Genomic DNA, 17,948 nt, shown 5'->3' with positions numbered 1-17,948 from the left:
TTGATGTAATGCTAGAGCTACTTTAGTCAGTGAAAATAACATGTTGTGTATCATAAAGCTTTTTATTATTTTTGGAATATTCAAGATTTTTAAGGAAAAATTGTCAGAAACTAAACTGACAATTGTCAGATGTCCTGCACTTAATTATATTAATTAATAAGGTTAAAAAAATAAATAAATTTATACCTTTAAGTTAGGTTAGTTATTTTAGTAGTAAACACAAACTCTGGTATGTATGTATGTATTTATGTATGTAAGTAATTATAATTATTTTTGGTTTGTTTAGTTTTGGTCTTCTCATTTTATTTCATTTTAATTTATTATTATTATTATTATTATTATTATTATTATTATTATTAGTAGTAGTAGTAGTAGTAGTAGTAGTAGTAGTAGTAGTAGAAGTAGTAGTAGTATTAGGATCCATGAATCTGTTTGCATTTCTGTAAATGAACTTGTGCAAAATAAAGAAGGTGCGGGACGAACAAATTCTCCAAATATTACGCGTGCTCTCATTGACAGACATTACGGTAGACTTTACGACAGTCACCAACTGTTCCTGCTTTCTACAAATTGTTGCACAACCTCACCCTGTCATTCACAGCCACTCTGCTGGGTAGAAAGTTTGGAAAACAACAGGAAAACATGTCTGCACTCAACAGAAAGATCATCAACACAGTATCGGCCCGGCTGCCATCGGACCCTACAGGTAAGGACACTTTAAAAAACAAAAATATACTCATACAGTGGCACGTGCTCTGCAGAGGTGCATAAAGTGTTTGAGTGAATGGATGGATCACAGGGATAGAGCAGTATTTGATCCGGGGCGGGTCTTAGCGTGCAATGAACTCACCTGCTTCACCTGACCATGTGAAAACCGAGGTCACAGTTAAAGTTTAAGCAGAGCAGAAGAAGCACCGCAGAGTAGAGACACACAGCTGACTTGAAATGGCATCTATTCGTCGATATTGCCCCTACACACCAAAAGCCCCTGTCAGACAGGGAATATACAGGTAAGGGCCAGTGTTCTGTGATATACTGTATATTAAGTTTGCATGGGTTTAACTCTCCAGAAAAGCATAAAAAGCGATATTTTTTCTAATCACACAAACATAAATCTGAAATGATCAGAAATAATGAAATCATACAATGTAAATGTGACAGTCAAGTATTTTTTCCTGCTGTTAATTTAACAGTCAGTGCACAGTGTGAGGGGTGTTCCTGCTCTGACCAATTGGCTGTCAGTGGGTGGAGTCACTTCAGACTAAATTGCGTCTGATTTATGTTGGGTTACAGGATTCTGCAGGCGATCATTTTCTATGTGATGCTTCCTGATGAGGTTGTGCATATATTATTTATAAAGTCATTTAAAAAAAATAAATAAATCGGAATTAGAAACCTATTAAAAAGAATATTTATTTATTTGTTTGTACATGTTGTCTCTGTGACCTTCATAGCAATGTAGAAACTCCAGTTCTGGGATTTTTGGTGAGGTTGGTGTGTTTTAGGTCAAAATATCATCTTTTTCTTCTTCTTTTTCTATCTTTTTCTCTCTGGTTTTCTTACAGACATATTTCTTTTGTGGTTCATTAATTAAAGTGTATCAGCAAAAGTATGGTTTTGTACAAAGTGTTAGACCAAAAGTTGTGCGCAAGTATTGTGTAGGCTGACATTTATTTCTGTATACCTCATTTTGTTATACTCATACTAGACAATTTAAAAAATATATTCAGGATCAAGTCAATAAACGATTCTTCACCTACCGTTGGTGTCTGGGGGTAAAATCTGACTTGATAAACAACACAACAAATGAATAACACAGACTGGCTGTGAGGTGAATTTTAGGTTTCGGGATCATTAGACTGATGATTCAAACATGTCTTTGAGATATTTTGCACTCACAATTTTCTTATGGTTGTATACAAAAAAGAATGAAACAAAAAAACAAACAAAAACATTTTGGAGAATGGGCACATCACTACGAAAGTGGCTACTCATTCACCAGCAATGCAATACGTTAAAGATTATAAGTTACCCTGTGAAAAAAAGTAAATGATTGAATTACTTCATCTAAGTAATGTGACTTACTATGTTTGAATACTTTTCTGACAAATGTTTTAAACTTGGCAATAAAGCTGAAAAATGTCAGGAAATAGATTCTGCCAAAATAAGGCATTCCTGCACAACAAACCCACACAAAGTAACGAAATGAATGTTGCATTCTATACATAAACTTTTATTGGAATGAATATTCAGAATATTATCACCTATTTAATTATCATTTATTTTGTAAATTGATTAGATATTATTCCCCAACACTGCATTTTTCTGAAGCCACAATAAATACGTTTATTTTTCTTGTTTTAGTAAGTAATGGTGAATATTTGGGATCAAAATTAAATGTGGTTTTCATTGCTTATATTTAGGATGAACATAATTATCACTGCCAGGCCTCAGGAGTGTGTGTGTGTGTGTGTGTGTGTGTGTGTGTGTGTGTGTGTGTGTGTGTGTTTTTCATCCTCAGCCAGTCGGTGGTTGTGGACAGAACGATGTACATCTCGGGTCAGCTGGGGATGGATGTGGCCTCTGGTCAGCTGGTAGACGGGGGGGTGCAGGCACAGGCCAAACAGGTGAGGACGTTTTTTCCCAGAGCAGTAACACTATTTCCATAAGTAATTAACATAGAAGATAATAAAGAAGCATAGCTGTGTGCAAAATGCTTTTGAGCTCCACAGATAAATTATTCTTGCAATCAATGTCTGTTTTAATTATGGAGCAGTTGGCACAGAGAGCAGAGACTTGGAGCGCTCTGGTTCATTGATATTAAATCAACAACATGTTCAATTGTCTTGTTTCGCCCAAAACAAAAGTTGCCTTTAAATTCAGATTACAAGTGTTAATAATCCTAGCATTATGGATTATTGTTGTAGTACAATGTCAAATTGTTTTTAATGCTTCTGATAACTAAAGCATTATTTTTTGTAACCAAAGAAATTAGAAACTGACAGAGGTCACTAAAGATAAAGATAATAACTACTTCCAGCCACAGGACTAAAACCTTTTAAAAAATCAGATAAAAACAGACAAAGCCACAAATGAAAATTAATGAATAAATTAAATGAATTAAAAGGCCTCATATCAATTTAATCTAAAAATCTGAAATGTGAAAGGTGATATCAAAAACTGATTGACTGTCTTCCCTCAGGCTCTGGTCAATATGGGGGAGATCCTTAAAGCTGCCGGCTGTGACTACACCAACGGTGAGATCTCAGCACGACCTCAGCTGCTGCTGTTTGTGTGTTTTATATCATTTAAATGTTCAAACTCTTTGATGGAGCAAACTTTTTGATTTCAGTGGTGAAGACGACCGTGCTGCTCGCTGATATCAACGACTTCAACAGCGTCAACGAAGTCTACAAAACATGTGAGGGACTACTTTATTCATTTTCATGCCAAGTGCTTTAAGTGTTTTGCCAGAAAGCAGATTATAATAGAAAATAGGAGATGTGTTCTTAAAAGCAGCCACACAGGGGCAGCCTGTAACCAAGACTGTCAAATCTGCTGTTACATCAGGGGCCCATCATGTCTTGGTTACACACACTCGACTTTATTCTCTTTATATAAACATCATTATTTTGATCCTGTCACAGAGTAATGATCGTTGTGCTTGCACAAACACCTGAGTCACAGTTTGCCGCTTGACTGGCTCATCACTTACTTTCATTAAATAGATCAGTGGCTTGTTCCTTTTCTTCACTTTCTTTTATACATAGTTTATCATGAATTGCCATAATATCTACACACAAACTGCTGATAAAGAACTGATAAAGAACACAACAAACTTTGAATTTAAAATATAAAATGTTTAAATCTATGAAATGTTCCCTTAAAGTGCGTGGTCAATATCATTAAAAATCACTTCTCACCATTGCATGAATGTTAGTCAAAGAAAAAGCACTATATAATGAAAAAATAACCAAGTCTGACAGTTGATAATTCTGATATTAGCCAAACTATATATGTAAAGATATTAAGAAGTTAAAATGATGCATACGAATTCACAAAAATGCAGGAAATTAAGTGTTTGGATGTGTGTATAGTATTCAACCCAAAAATGGAATGAAATCCAGCACACAGTTTATTCCAGCGCCACTCTCCAGGATCCAAACATGTGTCGCCTCATATTTCAGAAAATGACTGCTGACAGGTGAAGCAGTGCCATGTAGACAGGCTCACTCGGCCCGTCCTCTGCTGTATGAACGCAGCCTCGTCTCACAGGCCGCTCAGTCCGGGCATTTCCTCCTGGATCACAACAGACAGCTGTAATGGAAGCTGCAGAGCCCAGTGAGTTGTAAATAGACACCGCCGTCCAGGCAAACAGATGTAACCCAACCCTCTCTGCAAACTCCCCGCTGACTCGGGCACACACTCCGAGCTCTCCCTCCTGACTCTGCTCAGTCCTAAACCAGAGGCAGGGAACTCTCCCTGACCCTGATGAGAGGATGGAGTACACATGTGTCAGGCAAATTTTTCTATTATTTCATTTATAATGACAATGTTTTGACTGAACTCATATATGCTTTTGGAGATTTGTCTCTATTATAAAACTTTTTTTGTGTTTGTGTCTACGTCACAGTTTTCCAGCAGATTATTTACTATGATTCCTAGTATTTGGAAAAAAAATATCATGTATTGCTAAAAGCTGGCACCATAGACTATATATCGTCTATGGCTGGTACACTCAAAGCAAATGTTCCACTTTTATATAGAGTCTTAGATTTATCTGCGGGTTTTCCAATATGCTTTTCTTATAATGTAAATATAATGTGAATGTTCTCTCTCCAAGTTTTCAGCAAGAACTTCCCCGCCAGAGCTGCCTACCAAGTCGCCGCTCTCCCCAGAGTGAGTACAAACAAAACCCGCTCACCAAAATAGAACTGCAGCACCCTGTGGTATGAGTTCATATATACAAAGTTCGTACAATGTGCTTTAGGCGCATGAAGTACTTGAATTTGACACTCAAAGATTTAAGTACTGGAATACCTTGAAAATCTGAAAATCTTTTAACCCGGTCCTTAGGGGGGGGAAAAAAACTTGAAAAAATGTTAGGATAACAGAATGAAAAACTACTTTATGAAACATATTACAAAAAGTTTTTAAATCAAAACGCAAATGCTTGCAGGTATTTTTAAAATATTTAATTATTTTAATGCTGTCTGTGCGGTATGAGCTGCGTCCTGCTCTTCGCTCTGTATATTTCCTGATTTTTTTTGTCCATCGCCACTCGCAGACCTCAACTGAATAAAAACAACCAGTTAATCAATTAAAAAACTTTAATTTTTAGGCCCCGGTAGCATGTGTTTGCTCCCTTTATAAATCTGCACAATTGTCTCGCAAAAAGAAGCTTGTAGAGGAAGACAATTTTAGCCTTGAAAATAAAAGTGAGTGCTTGGAAAAAGTCCTTGAATTTGACTTTGCCCTGTCTGAATGAACCCTGTAAACACTGACAAACATCGGGTGGTGGAGAATCGTGGTGGTGAGGTGCATGCTCATTCATCCGTGTGGTTTTCATCATCGTACAGCTGTTTTCACCGTGAGTGGTGTTTAAATTGGTGCTGATGAATACTGTTATCATGGAAACAGAAAGGTGTTGTAGTGAGTTAGTGTCTTTTCAGAATCGGCCCACAATACAGTGGAGCAGCAAATCAATTATCCACAGAATAAGATGCACAACAAGCTGCATTCAGCCAAAAGCACAGCTGTGCTAAGAGCCGCTGGCATGGCTGTGTAGACTCAGATCTGATTGGACAATATTGCAGTGTTCTTGTTACCCCCATTGCCTTCTGCCCTATGTCCTCATTGTCTCCTCCTCCTTCTCTTCAGGGTGGGCTGGTGGAAATTGAGGCAGTGGCTGTTCTCGGTCCTCTCTCAGACTCCTGACTAGACGGCCACATCACAAACAAGTTGTAGTCTAACCGTCTAGTGACCTTTCAGAGCTGCACAGTGGAAGCCTTATTGTATTTCCAGATGACACATGAAAGTCCAAACTGGGATCTTGATGTTTTTTTCCTCCATATTTTCAGGTTTTAGCATAAATCTGTTTCTCCTCTTGCAGCTGGTTGACTTCACATCTGAACTACTTTAAGTATTTTACCACTTTATTAAAACCCTTAATAAAAGAGCTTTACTTAATTCACAAGCATAGAACAAAACTTAATAATGAAGTTGGATGAGTTGGATTGTATCGGTACAACCAGTCAAACATTCCCTGGTCACAGTGTCCAGATTCAGGGTCACATCAGCTTCCTGTTGGAGCTGTTTCTATTTTTGTTTTTAGCTCATCTTCTGTTTTACTTCAGGAAAACATAACACATTTTAAAAGTGAATCTGTCGCTAATAAAAAAAAATGTAGTAACATCTCTGATGATAGGGTGGTTATTTTACACTAAAATGTCCCGTTTGACACATGTATTCATCCTGCGTTAAAGGGACAGCTCACTCCAAAATTGAAAATACCTATTTTTCCTCATTCCTGTAGAGCTATTTGGATTGTTTTGGTATGAATTGCTGAATGTTGGAGATATTGGCTGTAGAGATGTCTGCCTTCTTTCCAGTTTAATGGAACGAGATGGCACTCGGCTTTTGGTGCTAAAAGCGCAGAAAAATACATTTAAAAAGCTCAACAGCAATGTTTCTTTAAAGCAGTGTTTCTAAGACCTCTCCTCAAGGACCACTTGCCCTGCGTGTTTTGGATTTCTGTCTGCTCCATCACAGCTGATTCAAATGATCAACTCATTATGAACTTGTGAAGCTGCTTGATAACTGGCTGATCATGATTCAGCTGTGTTTCACTGGCCGTAGCGATGTCTGCCTTCTGTCAAACATGATAGGACATCTCTACGGCCAATATCTCCAACACTCTGCAACTCACACCAAAATAGTCTAGACTGATAAAAAGCAACAAAGGTAAGAGGAAAAATATATGTTTGGATATATATATGTTTGGAGGTGAACTGTCCCTTTAACATATCAAAGAAAGTACATGAATTCGGTATCATTTTTTTAAGGTAGCCTTTTAATTTTTTGACTGCTCATAGCTTATTACAGATTTCAGGTCGTCTTCCCAGAGAGAAAAAATGACACATCAGAAGCAAAAAAAAAAAAAGGTCTCATATACTTTTATCTCATTCGTGCTCTTATATTAATGTTGACAGTCTCAGCTTTTCATATTCATTACAAACATGGTTGTAAAATCAAAGCCAGCTACCCAAAAATAATATAATTTTAAAAATCAAATAAACTTTGGCTTTGGTTTCCTTAGAATTATAATTTTGTAGAAAAGTACAGAATGAACTCTTAGGTTAAATCAAGAAAACCTGCTATCATCATTTTCCATACAGGTAATACATAGAAATTTAAAAGACAATTTATCATTTAATTTATCCTGAAATGAGGACATCCTCTGAAAACAAACACGAAGTGCCTTAGATGTCTGTCTATATGCAGTTTGCGAGCAGAAATTGCAGCCACACACCATCATGAGGAGAAGAAGGCACAGTGATGACTGAGGAACCCTGACTGAAAGGGGTTTATCACAGGGATCTGCATCTTGGCAACAAGGTGAAGTCTTTCACACACAAACACACACCTACACATGCTTTCAGACGAACATACAAACAAGGTAAGACACTTCCAACAAACTCATCCATGCAGTCGTTCATGTTTCACTTCACTCGCTGGGGGCTGAAAACAAAGAGGGAGAACATGTCAGGGAGGTTCAGATGATTTTTAAAGATGATGTGACTGTTGGCATCACAGCGCCTCTCACCTGGTGCCTCCTCTGTTTTGGGCTCTGAATCAGTGGCGGTGGCCTCTGCATTTTCTGTTTGGAAAGATAAAAATATTTTTACATGCAAACAACAAACAAGTACTGTACATTTAAAGCTTTGGAGGCTGGATGGATTACTGAACAGGCCTACCAGGCACAGGCGTCAGGGCCCTAAGTGTCAGGGGCCACCTAGCCTTTACCTGAACAATGTCAAATTAATACTAACTGAAAATAACAACAACAAAAAACGATTAAAAATAACTGCAAAGAAACACAAAATAACTACAAAAGTGGCAAAAAACAAGGAGACATGAAATGATTACAGACTGACACAAAAAGAAAAGAGAGACATAAAATGACCTAAATAAGATACCGAATTGCCTCAGTGAGTACAAAAAGACACAAAACACCCACGAAAAGATGCAAACTGACCCCAAAGAGACAAAATTGGTCTGAAAGAGACACAAAAGTACCTCAATAAAACACAAAAATACCCCCAAAAATCACAAAATGACTACAAAGAGATTAAAATGACAAAAAAGACACAAATATATCCCAAAGAGACACAAAACGACAAAAAATACAACAAACAAAACAACCACATGGATGCACAAAATAACTAACTCACAAAATGACCAAAAAAGACAAAACTACCTCGATAAGATACAAAATTACCCCAAAGAGACCTAAACAAAAAGCAAAAACAAAACAAAAAAGAAAACACAGGTAGACACATAATGACTGCAAAGACACACAAACAACCAGAACAAGATACAAAATGACCTCACTCACAGAGACACAAAATAACCACAAAGAGAGAAAAAAAAACAACAAACAAAACTAAAACCAGAAACTATCTGCATGGTTAGATAAAGCTGTGGGCAAATGTTACTGAATATGTTATTTGTAATTTGGATGAACTGACCCTTTAAGACCACAAAAACATTCATTATTTTGCCTGTAATACCGTTTAATACAGAGTTGTGAGACCACGTCAGTGACAAACAGAAACACGTATTTACATTCAGTAACATTTACTTTTCTATCAAAGGCTGTTGAAAATGGTTTCTATCAAATCGACAGCTAACAGATCCAGGAGGGGACGAGCTGCCATGTCCGCTCAGCTTATGTGACACCTGATCCTCTCTCTCCACTGGCTGTGAAACAGAGGCAACAACATCGCCCGTGGCCAGTGGAAGCCCTATATGTGTTGGCATGCTCTAGTTTCTCTGTGGACTCAGATTGCACCTTAATGAGACCACGATGACAACAAAGTGTTGCCAACACACACACACACAAACACACACACACACGTACACACACACACACACACACACACTGCATACAGGCCGTCCATACAGGACTTTGGTCAAGCGTGAACTGAGAGAGAGAGTCATGTTGGATACCAAAGAGGGTCGAGATCAAGTGAATTCCAAGTTCGAGAAGAGTTGCTGACTAATTTTAAAGCCAGTTTACATTTATACATAATTTTAATTCATCTCAACACCACTTACGTTTTTTGGGCTGCATTCTGACATCCTTTCACAAGCGTTTAAACCTGAGAAAGCAGATCTGACTTCTTAAAAAAACATGAATTGATATGGAAAGGGCAAATTGGTGCTTAAAAATTTACCAAAATGCAGGAAATTAAGTACCTGATGCTTAAAATTTTCTGGCATAAGAACCTTTGGATTGAAGGATTATGTTTGCAATGATGGCAATGATGGCAGATAAATGTGTCTTTCTAGCAAATTTATTATCTTGAAGCTTCAGATTTCTGTATGATTTGACTTGTGGCTTGCTGGACTTATAGCAGGGACTTCATTTGCTCATTTATCACCACAGTAACTTGGGACTTGTGAGAGACTAGTACATATGTGACTTACTTCCATCAGTCGTATTAACAAAGCTATATATTTCTATAGACCCTGTAAGCACTACAAAAAGGAATGGCACATGCACAGAGTGAAAATCAATGCTTGAACCACAACAACAGCAGAAAACCTTTAAAGGAAATATGTTGTAATCTAAGGATGCAAAGTGTATTTCTTCCATTGCAGAAGCGCAGTGTTACCTTTGCTACTTTGTCCATCTTTCCTCAATGGACTGCATTACAGTGGTGGACACTTTGCATTCAACAAAGAGCAAACTGAAGAGCTGACCTCTTCAGCCTGTCGGCTGCTTGTCATTTGCATCATGAGGCAATAAGTGAGCTGATAGCAGTCAATGTAATGCTGCACTGTGTCATGCAGCTCCCAGCGGAGCACTTCCATGTATAGATAATCATTTAGTGTGCAGAGCGATTGTCGCTGTGCTGACCTGCAGTCGCTCTGAAGCACTCTCCTGGAATTAAAAGCGGGGATTATTCATGCTCACTTATTTTTAATTTAGCACATCCCCCTGTTACCAGAGCACTAGCAGGTTAACAGGTTCAGGATTTTCTCAAGAGACAATAAATATGCTTAAAATGTACCCTGACTATAGAAGTGTGTATTAAGTGAGGGAGGAATTGCTCATGCCATCCTTTAACAACAAAACTGTGTTGGCTAGACAAACGAGCAGCTTAAAAAAACTTGAGGTCTCTCAATAATCAAAGTTAACCCTTTAAAGCCTGAGCAAATTGGCTTGATTTCTTTTAAAACATGACAAAGCAGCGATTAGCAATGAAAGGAGAAATGATTCAAACATTTGCAAGAAGTTAGAAAAAAGTACAAGAAAATTACCGCAAAATTTGTAAACTAACAAACAAAATAATGAAAAAGAAAGATAAAAAAATAATAATGATAATTAAAATTGTGCAACATTATTTCCATTTGTAATTATCATAATTATGAATATCGTTTTTCCAAAGCACATTTCTAAGCAAGTTGTTCGTTGCCTTTTTTCCATGTTTTCAAAAGAAATCAAACCAAAGTCCTTAGGGTTCAAAGGTTAAATTACTTGTGAAAGGCATCTGAAAGCAGCACAAGATAAATTATGTTACTCCAGGTTTCAAGGGGTTAAACATTTCATCCCTAACAACAGCTACAGCCAACAGCCCAATGGACTGTTCAGGCCTGAGTCCTATGTACACTGTCAGAAAATTATCACATTAAATGTATTAATTTATGACTACCTGACTAATTCCTCAATAATAACTAAATAATGAGATGTGTGACTTATTAACACATTTGTGTGGCTGTCCCACTGCGTTCATTAAGCTATTTCTGTGTGTTGTTGGATACCGCCTGGTTACCATTGCAGTGGGACTGTGGATGGTCTAGGGAAGGATGGAAGGGACATAATGTACCTGGTGTTGGTTGGGTCACTATGCAGGAGGCGGAGCAGTGCTCAGGTTACTGCTGGTCAAAGGTAACAATTGTATATTGTGCCTAATAAGTTCCCCTTCCCTCGGTGTGACACATGAACATTGTGACTTTTGTGTCTAGGCATTGTGGTTATGGCCTTACAGTAGATTATGTTTCATCATTATTATGAACCTATGAAAATTCCCCTATTTGTAGTGTTTTAATCCTTGAACATATCTTTTTGGAATGTTATAATAGAAAACAGAAAGCTGATGAGGCTAACACACATCTACATAAATCCACAAACATGTATGAGGCTCCATCCGAGTTATTATAGTTTTGTTGTATCAGTGTAGTGTTTTATTGTTTAAAAATGTTACGTTTATATTAGTTTCAGTATTAATTTTAGGTTTCTTTTCAAAATTTTAATAATAGGGTATTTTTCAGGGGCAAGATTGAATAAGTTAATGGGTATTACAGTACAAAACAACACTTTATAAAGGCAGTTGACTCACAGTCAAAAAGACATCCCAGTCTCAATAAACATATGTGTCAGTTCCTCCTCATACTTGTCGATCATTTTCTGTATTTTTATTTTATTTGATTTTATTTTAATTTAGTTTGTTTTGTGAGTACACAATATAATTTCAGTTATTTTTTCCCCTAAAGTTTTTATTTTTATTTTAGTTAACTTAAATATTAAATATTTCCACAGTTAGTTTTACTTTTTTGGTGTATTTTTTATTAACTATAATAACCTTAAGCTCCATTCTTATCTACCTTATAACTTGATAACCTTTAGCTCTATTCTTATCAGCTTTATAACTCTGTGAGATCAGTGTTTTAGATGTCACTAGAAAGCCACAGTCATTGTGTTATGAGATAGGAAAAGTGTTATTTGCATATAAAATAAAACTCAATGAAAATACGTAGAGCCTTGTAAGGGCTCAGATAACAGCCTTCAACTGGTAATTTTGCAGAAACAAAGTGGGTTTGATCGGATAAAGATTATAATATGTATACAGCAGATAGAAGAATTAATGTAGAACTAAATACAAAAAATGAGTATGTTTATCTGCAGCTTGCTCACAGTCTACTAAATATTGTATTAAAAATGTATGTAGAATTGGGCCTAATCTCAAGTTTGTCAATGAATTTCTATTAATAGAGGAAAACTTGTCATTGGCCTGTCACAGTGCTGTTTTGACCCCAATTTACCTTGCTCCGAAGCTGCAGGCTCTGAGGAGTTTGCTTCTGTCTCTGTGGTGCTTTCTGCTGCTGCCTCTGTAGGTGAACTGGCTGCGGGTGGCTGAGGCTCCTCCCCTGCAGGTGGTGCAGCAGCAGCGGTGGTGTCTGCAGATGCTGCAGCTGCAGCAGGTTCCTCTGCAGGTTTAGCATCGCCACCCCCAGCGGGTGTCTGGTCCGGAATAGTTTCGCTGTCCTCGGCTACTTTGCCATTCTCATTTGCCACCCCTGTCAAGAACAGAAGTGTTAACATGGCACGCATTCCAAACATCCAAAAGCACAGTCTGAAGACATGTGAAACTAAAGTATAAAATATAAAACTTTTTCAAATTAATAGATCTACTAAAACTACAGTCAAGGTGCATGAGTTATGCAGCATATTGTTCCTATTCTCATATTATCAATATTGAGAAACACAAAATATTTGAATGTTATAAAGATGAGAAACATGATCATGTTTACATAAGAGTGGGCCACAGTATGTCTAGGATCAAGGTATTATAAATTTACACAGGGGTTACCTATGGCAGTGGTTCTTGAGTTTTAGAGGGTCCCTAGAAAAATGTGAAATAGTTTATTTTTAGTGAGTTCAGTGTGAGTAAGAGCCATAACAGTAACTACTCTGATAGGCTTCACTTTCTCCACAGTTGTCTCACCAACTTCAGGTGATATCTTAAACATTCTGGTTTTAATCGTATCTAACAACCAAAATGTTTTCAGATGGAGCTCCCTGAATCAACATCTAATTAAACAGCTTTTCTGTGAACTAATGTGTATCATATCAGGGGTCCTTGACATGAAAAAGGTTGAGAACCACTGACTTACCGTAAAGTGCCTCCAATTATATTGTTCTATCTTCTTTTGGTAAAAACGTTCCTCACATGCATCTATTGAAGGTCTAGTGTGTGAGATATAATTTCATCTATCTGTGAGGTTGCAGATTGCAGCCAGCTGAAACTATCTAGAGCCAATGTTTGATATGTCCATTCTGGGCTACGGTAGAAACTACATTGTGAACTTTGTGGAAGAGGATCCTACATGTAGATATAAAGAGTTCATTCTAAGGTAAACAAAAAACCAAAAAAAAAAACAAAACACAACAATTCTTAGTTTCAGGTGATTATAAAATAAAGAAAACAAAGTTATGCATATCATATACAATTTCTGACAATGTATCCCCCTGAATCCTGCACACTGGACCTTTGAGTTAGACGTTAAAGTCCTGGCGCTGAATATGTCTCCAGCTCAGATCTTTTGTTGCACCACTCTGCCCATTGTTTCCTTTTATCTCTCTACAACTGTCTGTGATAAAAAATGATCCAAAAAACGCTTGAACAAATGTCTCCTCACACTTCACATCATGGCAACACAGGGCAGTAGCACAACCACTTATGATGGTTACATGATGAACGGTGGCCGACACAAACAAACTCACACTGATCCTGTCAGGAAGAACTACTTTCAATATTTAAATGTGAGACAATTTGGAGCATCAACACTATGCTCTTGGGTTTCTGTTGTTTAAGTCCATGTTTATGTTGCCTAGATAATGGCTATAGAGGCTGACTTCACCCAAAACCAGAGACAAGTAACACATGTAATTATGGGTGCCATACAACACGTGATTGTACACTATTCAGGCACCTTCAGAAATTCTGCAGACTTCATTACTCTCATGACAGTATGGCAGGAGCGGCCAATGAGGAAGTGAAAAAAAGAAGCTATCATGCTTCCTAAGTTTCTGACAGCAATTGAAAAGAAATTTAAAGAAATATAGCTGTTTTTAATATTATATTTAAATACTATCATGTTTAATACTTTGAGAATTAAATTATTAATAAAAATAAGAGCCTTTGAAGGCAGAGTGACTCTTAATATCCAAGGATTTAACTCCAGTCTCTAACCTCCAGACCCCCCAAAAATCAGCAATGGTATGTTGACTTCTTTATAAACAGAATAATAATTGATCAACTGTTCCTCCTTTGAATAGCTGAAAAAAAAAGCTAAACAATATGCCGCTAGCTGCCACAGATCATTGGCTAGGAAGTAAAAAAATAGCATAGGGAGACCCCCCCACTGACGAATAACTGTAACCACAAAGGGTTAATGATTCTGTGGATTGTTGGTAATAAACATTAACCTCAACATACTGCACATTGCACCACTTTGTGAACAGGTTTCTATGTGTTTAGTGATATTGTGTGTGACTTCCTTGTTTTTCTGAGGGATTTGCAAGTATTTGCATGGATCATAGAAGTCTTAATAATCAGCCGTCTATGTTTGTATAAAGGAGACGTCTTTCTATTTTACATGTTTGCCACAATTTTTTCCTTTAAACAAAGATTGCATTCTTTAAATGTTAAAAAAGAACGAACCTCTGCTTAATAATTTCATCTCTCTGTCTTGGGGGTGGCAAGTGGCATCAGGTGAAGGAAATGAGCCACATGCAAAAAGAAGAAAACATCCTGACACATTTCCATCTGACCTCTAAGACGACGCAGGAATGCCTTGCTGTTCAGTTTCATTCAGCTGATTTGATTATGATGTTGAAGTATAAAAGCTAGTAACTATGTCAATATGGAGTTATGGAATGGCAAAGTGATTATTTTACAGTTAATGTTACTAATTTTCTGATGTGCATCAACTAATATAATATATTTAAAGTTTCACCACCATCCTATTTTAATGTGTCATGTACCTGTATGTACAGGTTTTTATTCTTCAAATAGGCTGGCTGTCAATTTGCTTAAAAAGACAGATATGAATTTAAAGGAGTGCATTGGCTTTACAACAAACCAATTACAAGGAAAAAGCCTTCTAAAGTTAAGGGGAAACTTGTGGGTACCCACATGGACAGATTATGAGAAAATGGGCCCCTGGGCACAGATATGCAAAGGGCCCCACCACCTCTCCTACACAGGAGCAAGACAAACAGATTTTGTGGTGGTTCTGCCTCTTTTTGTTGTTGTTTTGCGTCTCTTTTTTATGTATCTTTTTGTGATTTTGTATCTTTTGTGGTCATTTTTTTTTTGTCTCTTCCTGCTTGGTACCTGCTAATTTGAGTCACATTTTGCAAGTGAAAGCCAGGGAGGTTCCTGGGGCTGTTCAGTAATCCATCTATGGGTGCCCATAGAACCCAATTTCATTTACTTATCATGAGGTGAAGGTTCAAGGGACCCCTTTGAAAATGACCGTGTCTGCTGTTCCCTCACCAAAACTGAGCCTAAATTTAGAACATTATTAAACCCTCTTACTGACAAGCTATGCTGACATGGCTGGTACCAATGGATGCCAACCCATAGCACTATCTCATGCTTACTTAAAAAAATGAGCGTGCCACAGACTCTTACAGGCAGTGACGTCTGCCTGTAATGTCGGGTGCAGCAGTTATTTCCGGGTGGCTATGTCCCCAGCCTTGAGGGCACAACTGCTGATAGACCTGGAGAGTGACTTACAAGCAGAGTACGAAAATGCGCCATTATCAGCTGACAACAATGATGAGATACAACATCGAGAGTCGTAGGGGTAAACTCTTTTTGGTGTACATCTTAACAGTGAGGTCAGAGGTCAGCTGCCGGACATGAACATAAACACACATTAGCAGTTTCTCAGCTCATTGTAACACTCACTCCCGTTTCTTAATTCAGTGTATTTCCGCATATTCGGTTATGTGACAGTGCATCCATCTCCGTGCTGTCGTTGCACTAAAAGGCCTTGAACTTTAAGGAATGCAAAGAGAGAATCGGAGCAAAAGGCATTCGCTCAGAGGAGGTCCCGCTTAGTGAATCTTTTACCAGTTTCTAACCTACCTCTTCTTTGAGGTCTGTCAAATCATAATTAAGCTGGCAGAATTGCAAACAAATTCACATTTATTGTGATCGCACTGAACAGATTTGTTGTAAATAAACATTTGACAGCCTCTGTAAAGCTAAATTAGTCCTGTACATATTTTTAAGTCCCTACTCCTCCTTTACACCACTAAATGCAAACACAGGATCCAGTGTTGATGGTTTACTTTGAAACGTGTGCTACTTTGCACCATAGTTGGGCCGTCTCTGGCCCACTACAAGTGTCCAAAGTGGCTTCTCCATTTCCTATTGAAACCATAGACTGTCACCAAATCTGCTTTCATGCCACTGTCTCTCTCTCTCTCTCTCTCTCTCTCTCTCTCTCTCTCTCTCTCTCTCTCAAAAAGGACAGAGAAAGAGACTGCTGTTAAGTAATGACAATAAACTTTCCCGTCTTGTCACTGTGGAGCTCTGGCTAACTAAAACAACAGATATCAGATACTGTACCCACTGAAATACATTGAAGATCATTTGCATGCAGACTGGGTCCTCATTATCAGAGCAACCTTCACCACAGTATAATTATATGGCTCATGTAACTCTGTTCAGAGATGTCAGTGAACTTCCATGATGACCCCAAATGGTACAAGGCTATTTATAGTATCTATAACTATTTAAAGTATGTTGATTAATGCACTTGATTTCAATAATCATTTGAGGACATAATATGAGTGGTCCCATTATAGCAAAAGGAAATTTATAGATATGTCACAGTCATAGTAGTGCTTTATTACCGCTTCAAAGTTTAGAGATGGATTATCTCACATTACTTATTTTACATGTAAATTATACAAGATTTCAAACGTATTTTTGTAGGGAAGTTATTGTTTCCAGTGTGTTGTTTCCAGTTTTCTAATACAAGTAACGTGTTTGGCCATTTATAATATGCTTGCAATGAATGCTCTCTAGCTGCAAATATAACACACGTTATTTGTATTTTCCACATATCCGACAAACCTAAGTGTTGCATTAGATATACTTGTAAAGCTTTGCGCATCACCTGTTGTGCTGGCTCCGTTGCTCTCCTCGGGCTTTGCACTGGGTCGAGTCGTATCTACCGCTGAAGTTTGGGAACTGGTGGAGCATCCCATCCTGTCCTGTGCACATAGAGGACTGTATAGTTACCTTCAGAGTCAGGAGGTGAGGAGAGGCTTGAGCTGCACTGATGACGTCGTGCATAGATATCGTCTCTGTAAATGGAGAGAACTCAAAACTGTGGGCAGCGAATCCCCTGGAGGAGAAACAAAAAGAGACGCTGCTCGTTAAATTCCTTCAGTCCCGTGCGTAATTGCGCATTGTGGTCCTTCCTCCAAAAAGTTTGTGCTGTGCCGACAAGTCTGTAAACAGCTGAGCACGCAGGTGAAATGTGTGATTTTGTTGTGTACTGTAACTTAGGCTGTTTCCAGGAGGCTGGCGCAGGGACCAAAATACATTATTCAGTCAGGGTGCAGCGCCCCTCTCGGGGCGGGGAAAGTAAACCTTGAAGTATTTTCCTCACCAAACTAACAACTAGGCTGACTGCCAATAACAATCCTGAGTGAACCTACTAAATTAAGTACTGAAATCCAAAATACAGCAATATCACTCCATAAAAATAGCCTAATCACTCACAAAAGAGATGTGTCAAAAGAAAAGGTAGGCTACCTAATCATTAAGCATAAAAACGACCCTTGTCCAATGGTATTATTTTTAATGTATTGATCTACATGCAGATTTTAGAGTTGTAGCTGGTTTGATGATACT

The 17,948-nt window shown here is 37.8% G+C and overlaps 2 protein-coding genes across 2 annotated transcripts; one reads left to right on the top strand and one right to left on the bottom strand.

Moving 5' to 3' along the window:
• The first annotated feature begins 564 nt into the window (after positions 1-564).
• rida (reactive intermediate imine deaminase A homolog) lies at positions 565-6,414 on the top strand. Its single transcript, XM_042506748.1, is given in 7 exon segments — positions 565-676; positions 679-706; positions 2,522-2,627; positions 3,203-3,257; positions 3,353-3,421; positions 4,844-4,899; positions 5,881-6,414. Coding segments are annotated over 7 exon segments (405 nt in total). The 5' UTR covers positions 565-642; the 3' UTR covers positions 5,938-6,414.
• Positions 6,415-7,051: 637 nt separating this feature from the next.
• On the bottom strand, positions 7,052-17,596 carry si:dkey-284p5.3 (uncharacterized protein LOC557830 homolog). Its single transcript, XM_042507098.1, has 4 exons — positions 17,206-17,596; positions 12,331-12,585; positions 7,826-7,879; positions 7,052-7,740 (listed from the first exon to the last, which is right to left on the bottom strand). Exons 1-4 carry the CDS (start codon positions 17,294-17,296, stop codon positions 7,727-7,729), a joined length of 414 nt encoding a protein of 137 aa, XP_042363032.1. The 5' UTR covers positions 17,297-17,596; the 3' UTR covers positions 7,052-7,726.
• Between the last annotated feature and the right edge of the window lie 352 nt (positions 17,597-17,948).

Source organism: Plectropomus leopardus, chromosome 18, assembly GCF_008729295.1.
Source record: "Plectropomus leopardus isolate mb chromosome 18, YSFRI_Pleo_2.0, whole genome shotgun sequence".
Classification (NCBI taxonomy): Eukaryota; Metazoa; Chordata; class Actinopteri; order Perciformes; family Serranidae; genus Plectropomus; species Plectropomus leopardus.
The sequence above is the reverse complement of the archived record's forward strand: the minus strand, read 5'-3'. Positions and strand labels throughout refer to the sequence as shown.

Bases quoted from the DNA above. Each gene is read 5' to 3' on its own strand.
- si:dkey-284p5.3 (XM_042507098.1), bottom strand. From the start codon at position 17,296: ATGGGATGCTCCACCAGTTCCCAAACTTCAGCGGTAGATACGACTCGA. The intron at 12,586-17,205 runs GTGATGCGCAAA...TGTTCTTGACAG, and splicing joins CAACGGAGCCAGCACAACAG to GGGTGGCAAATGAGAATGGC. The intron at 7,880-12,330 runs GTAAATTGGGGT...CTTTCCAAACAG, and splicing joins GCCTGCAGCTTCGGAGCAAG to AAAATGCAGAGGCCACCGCC.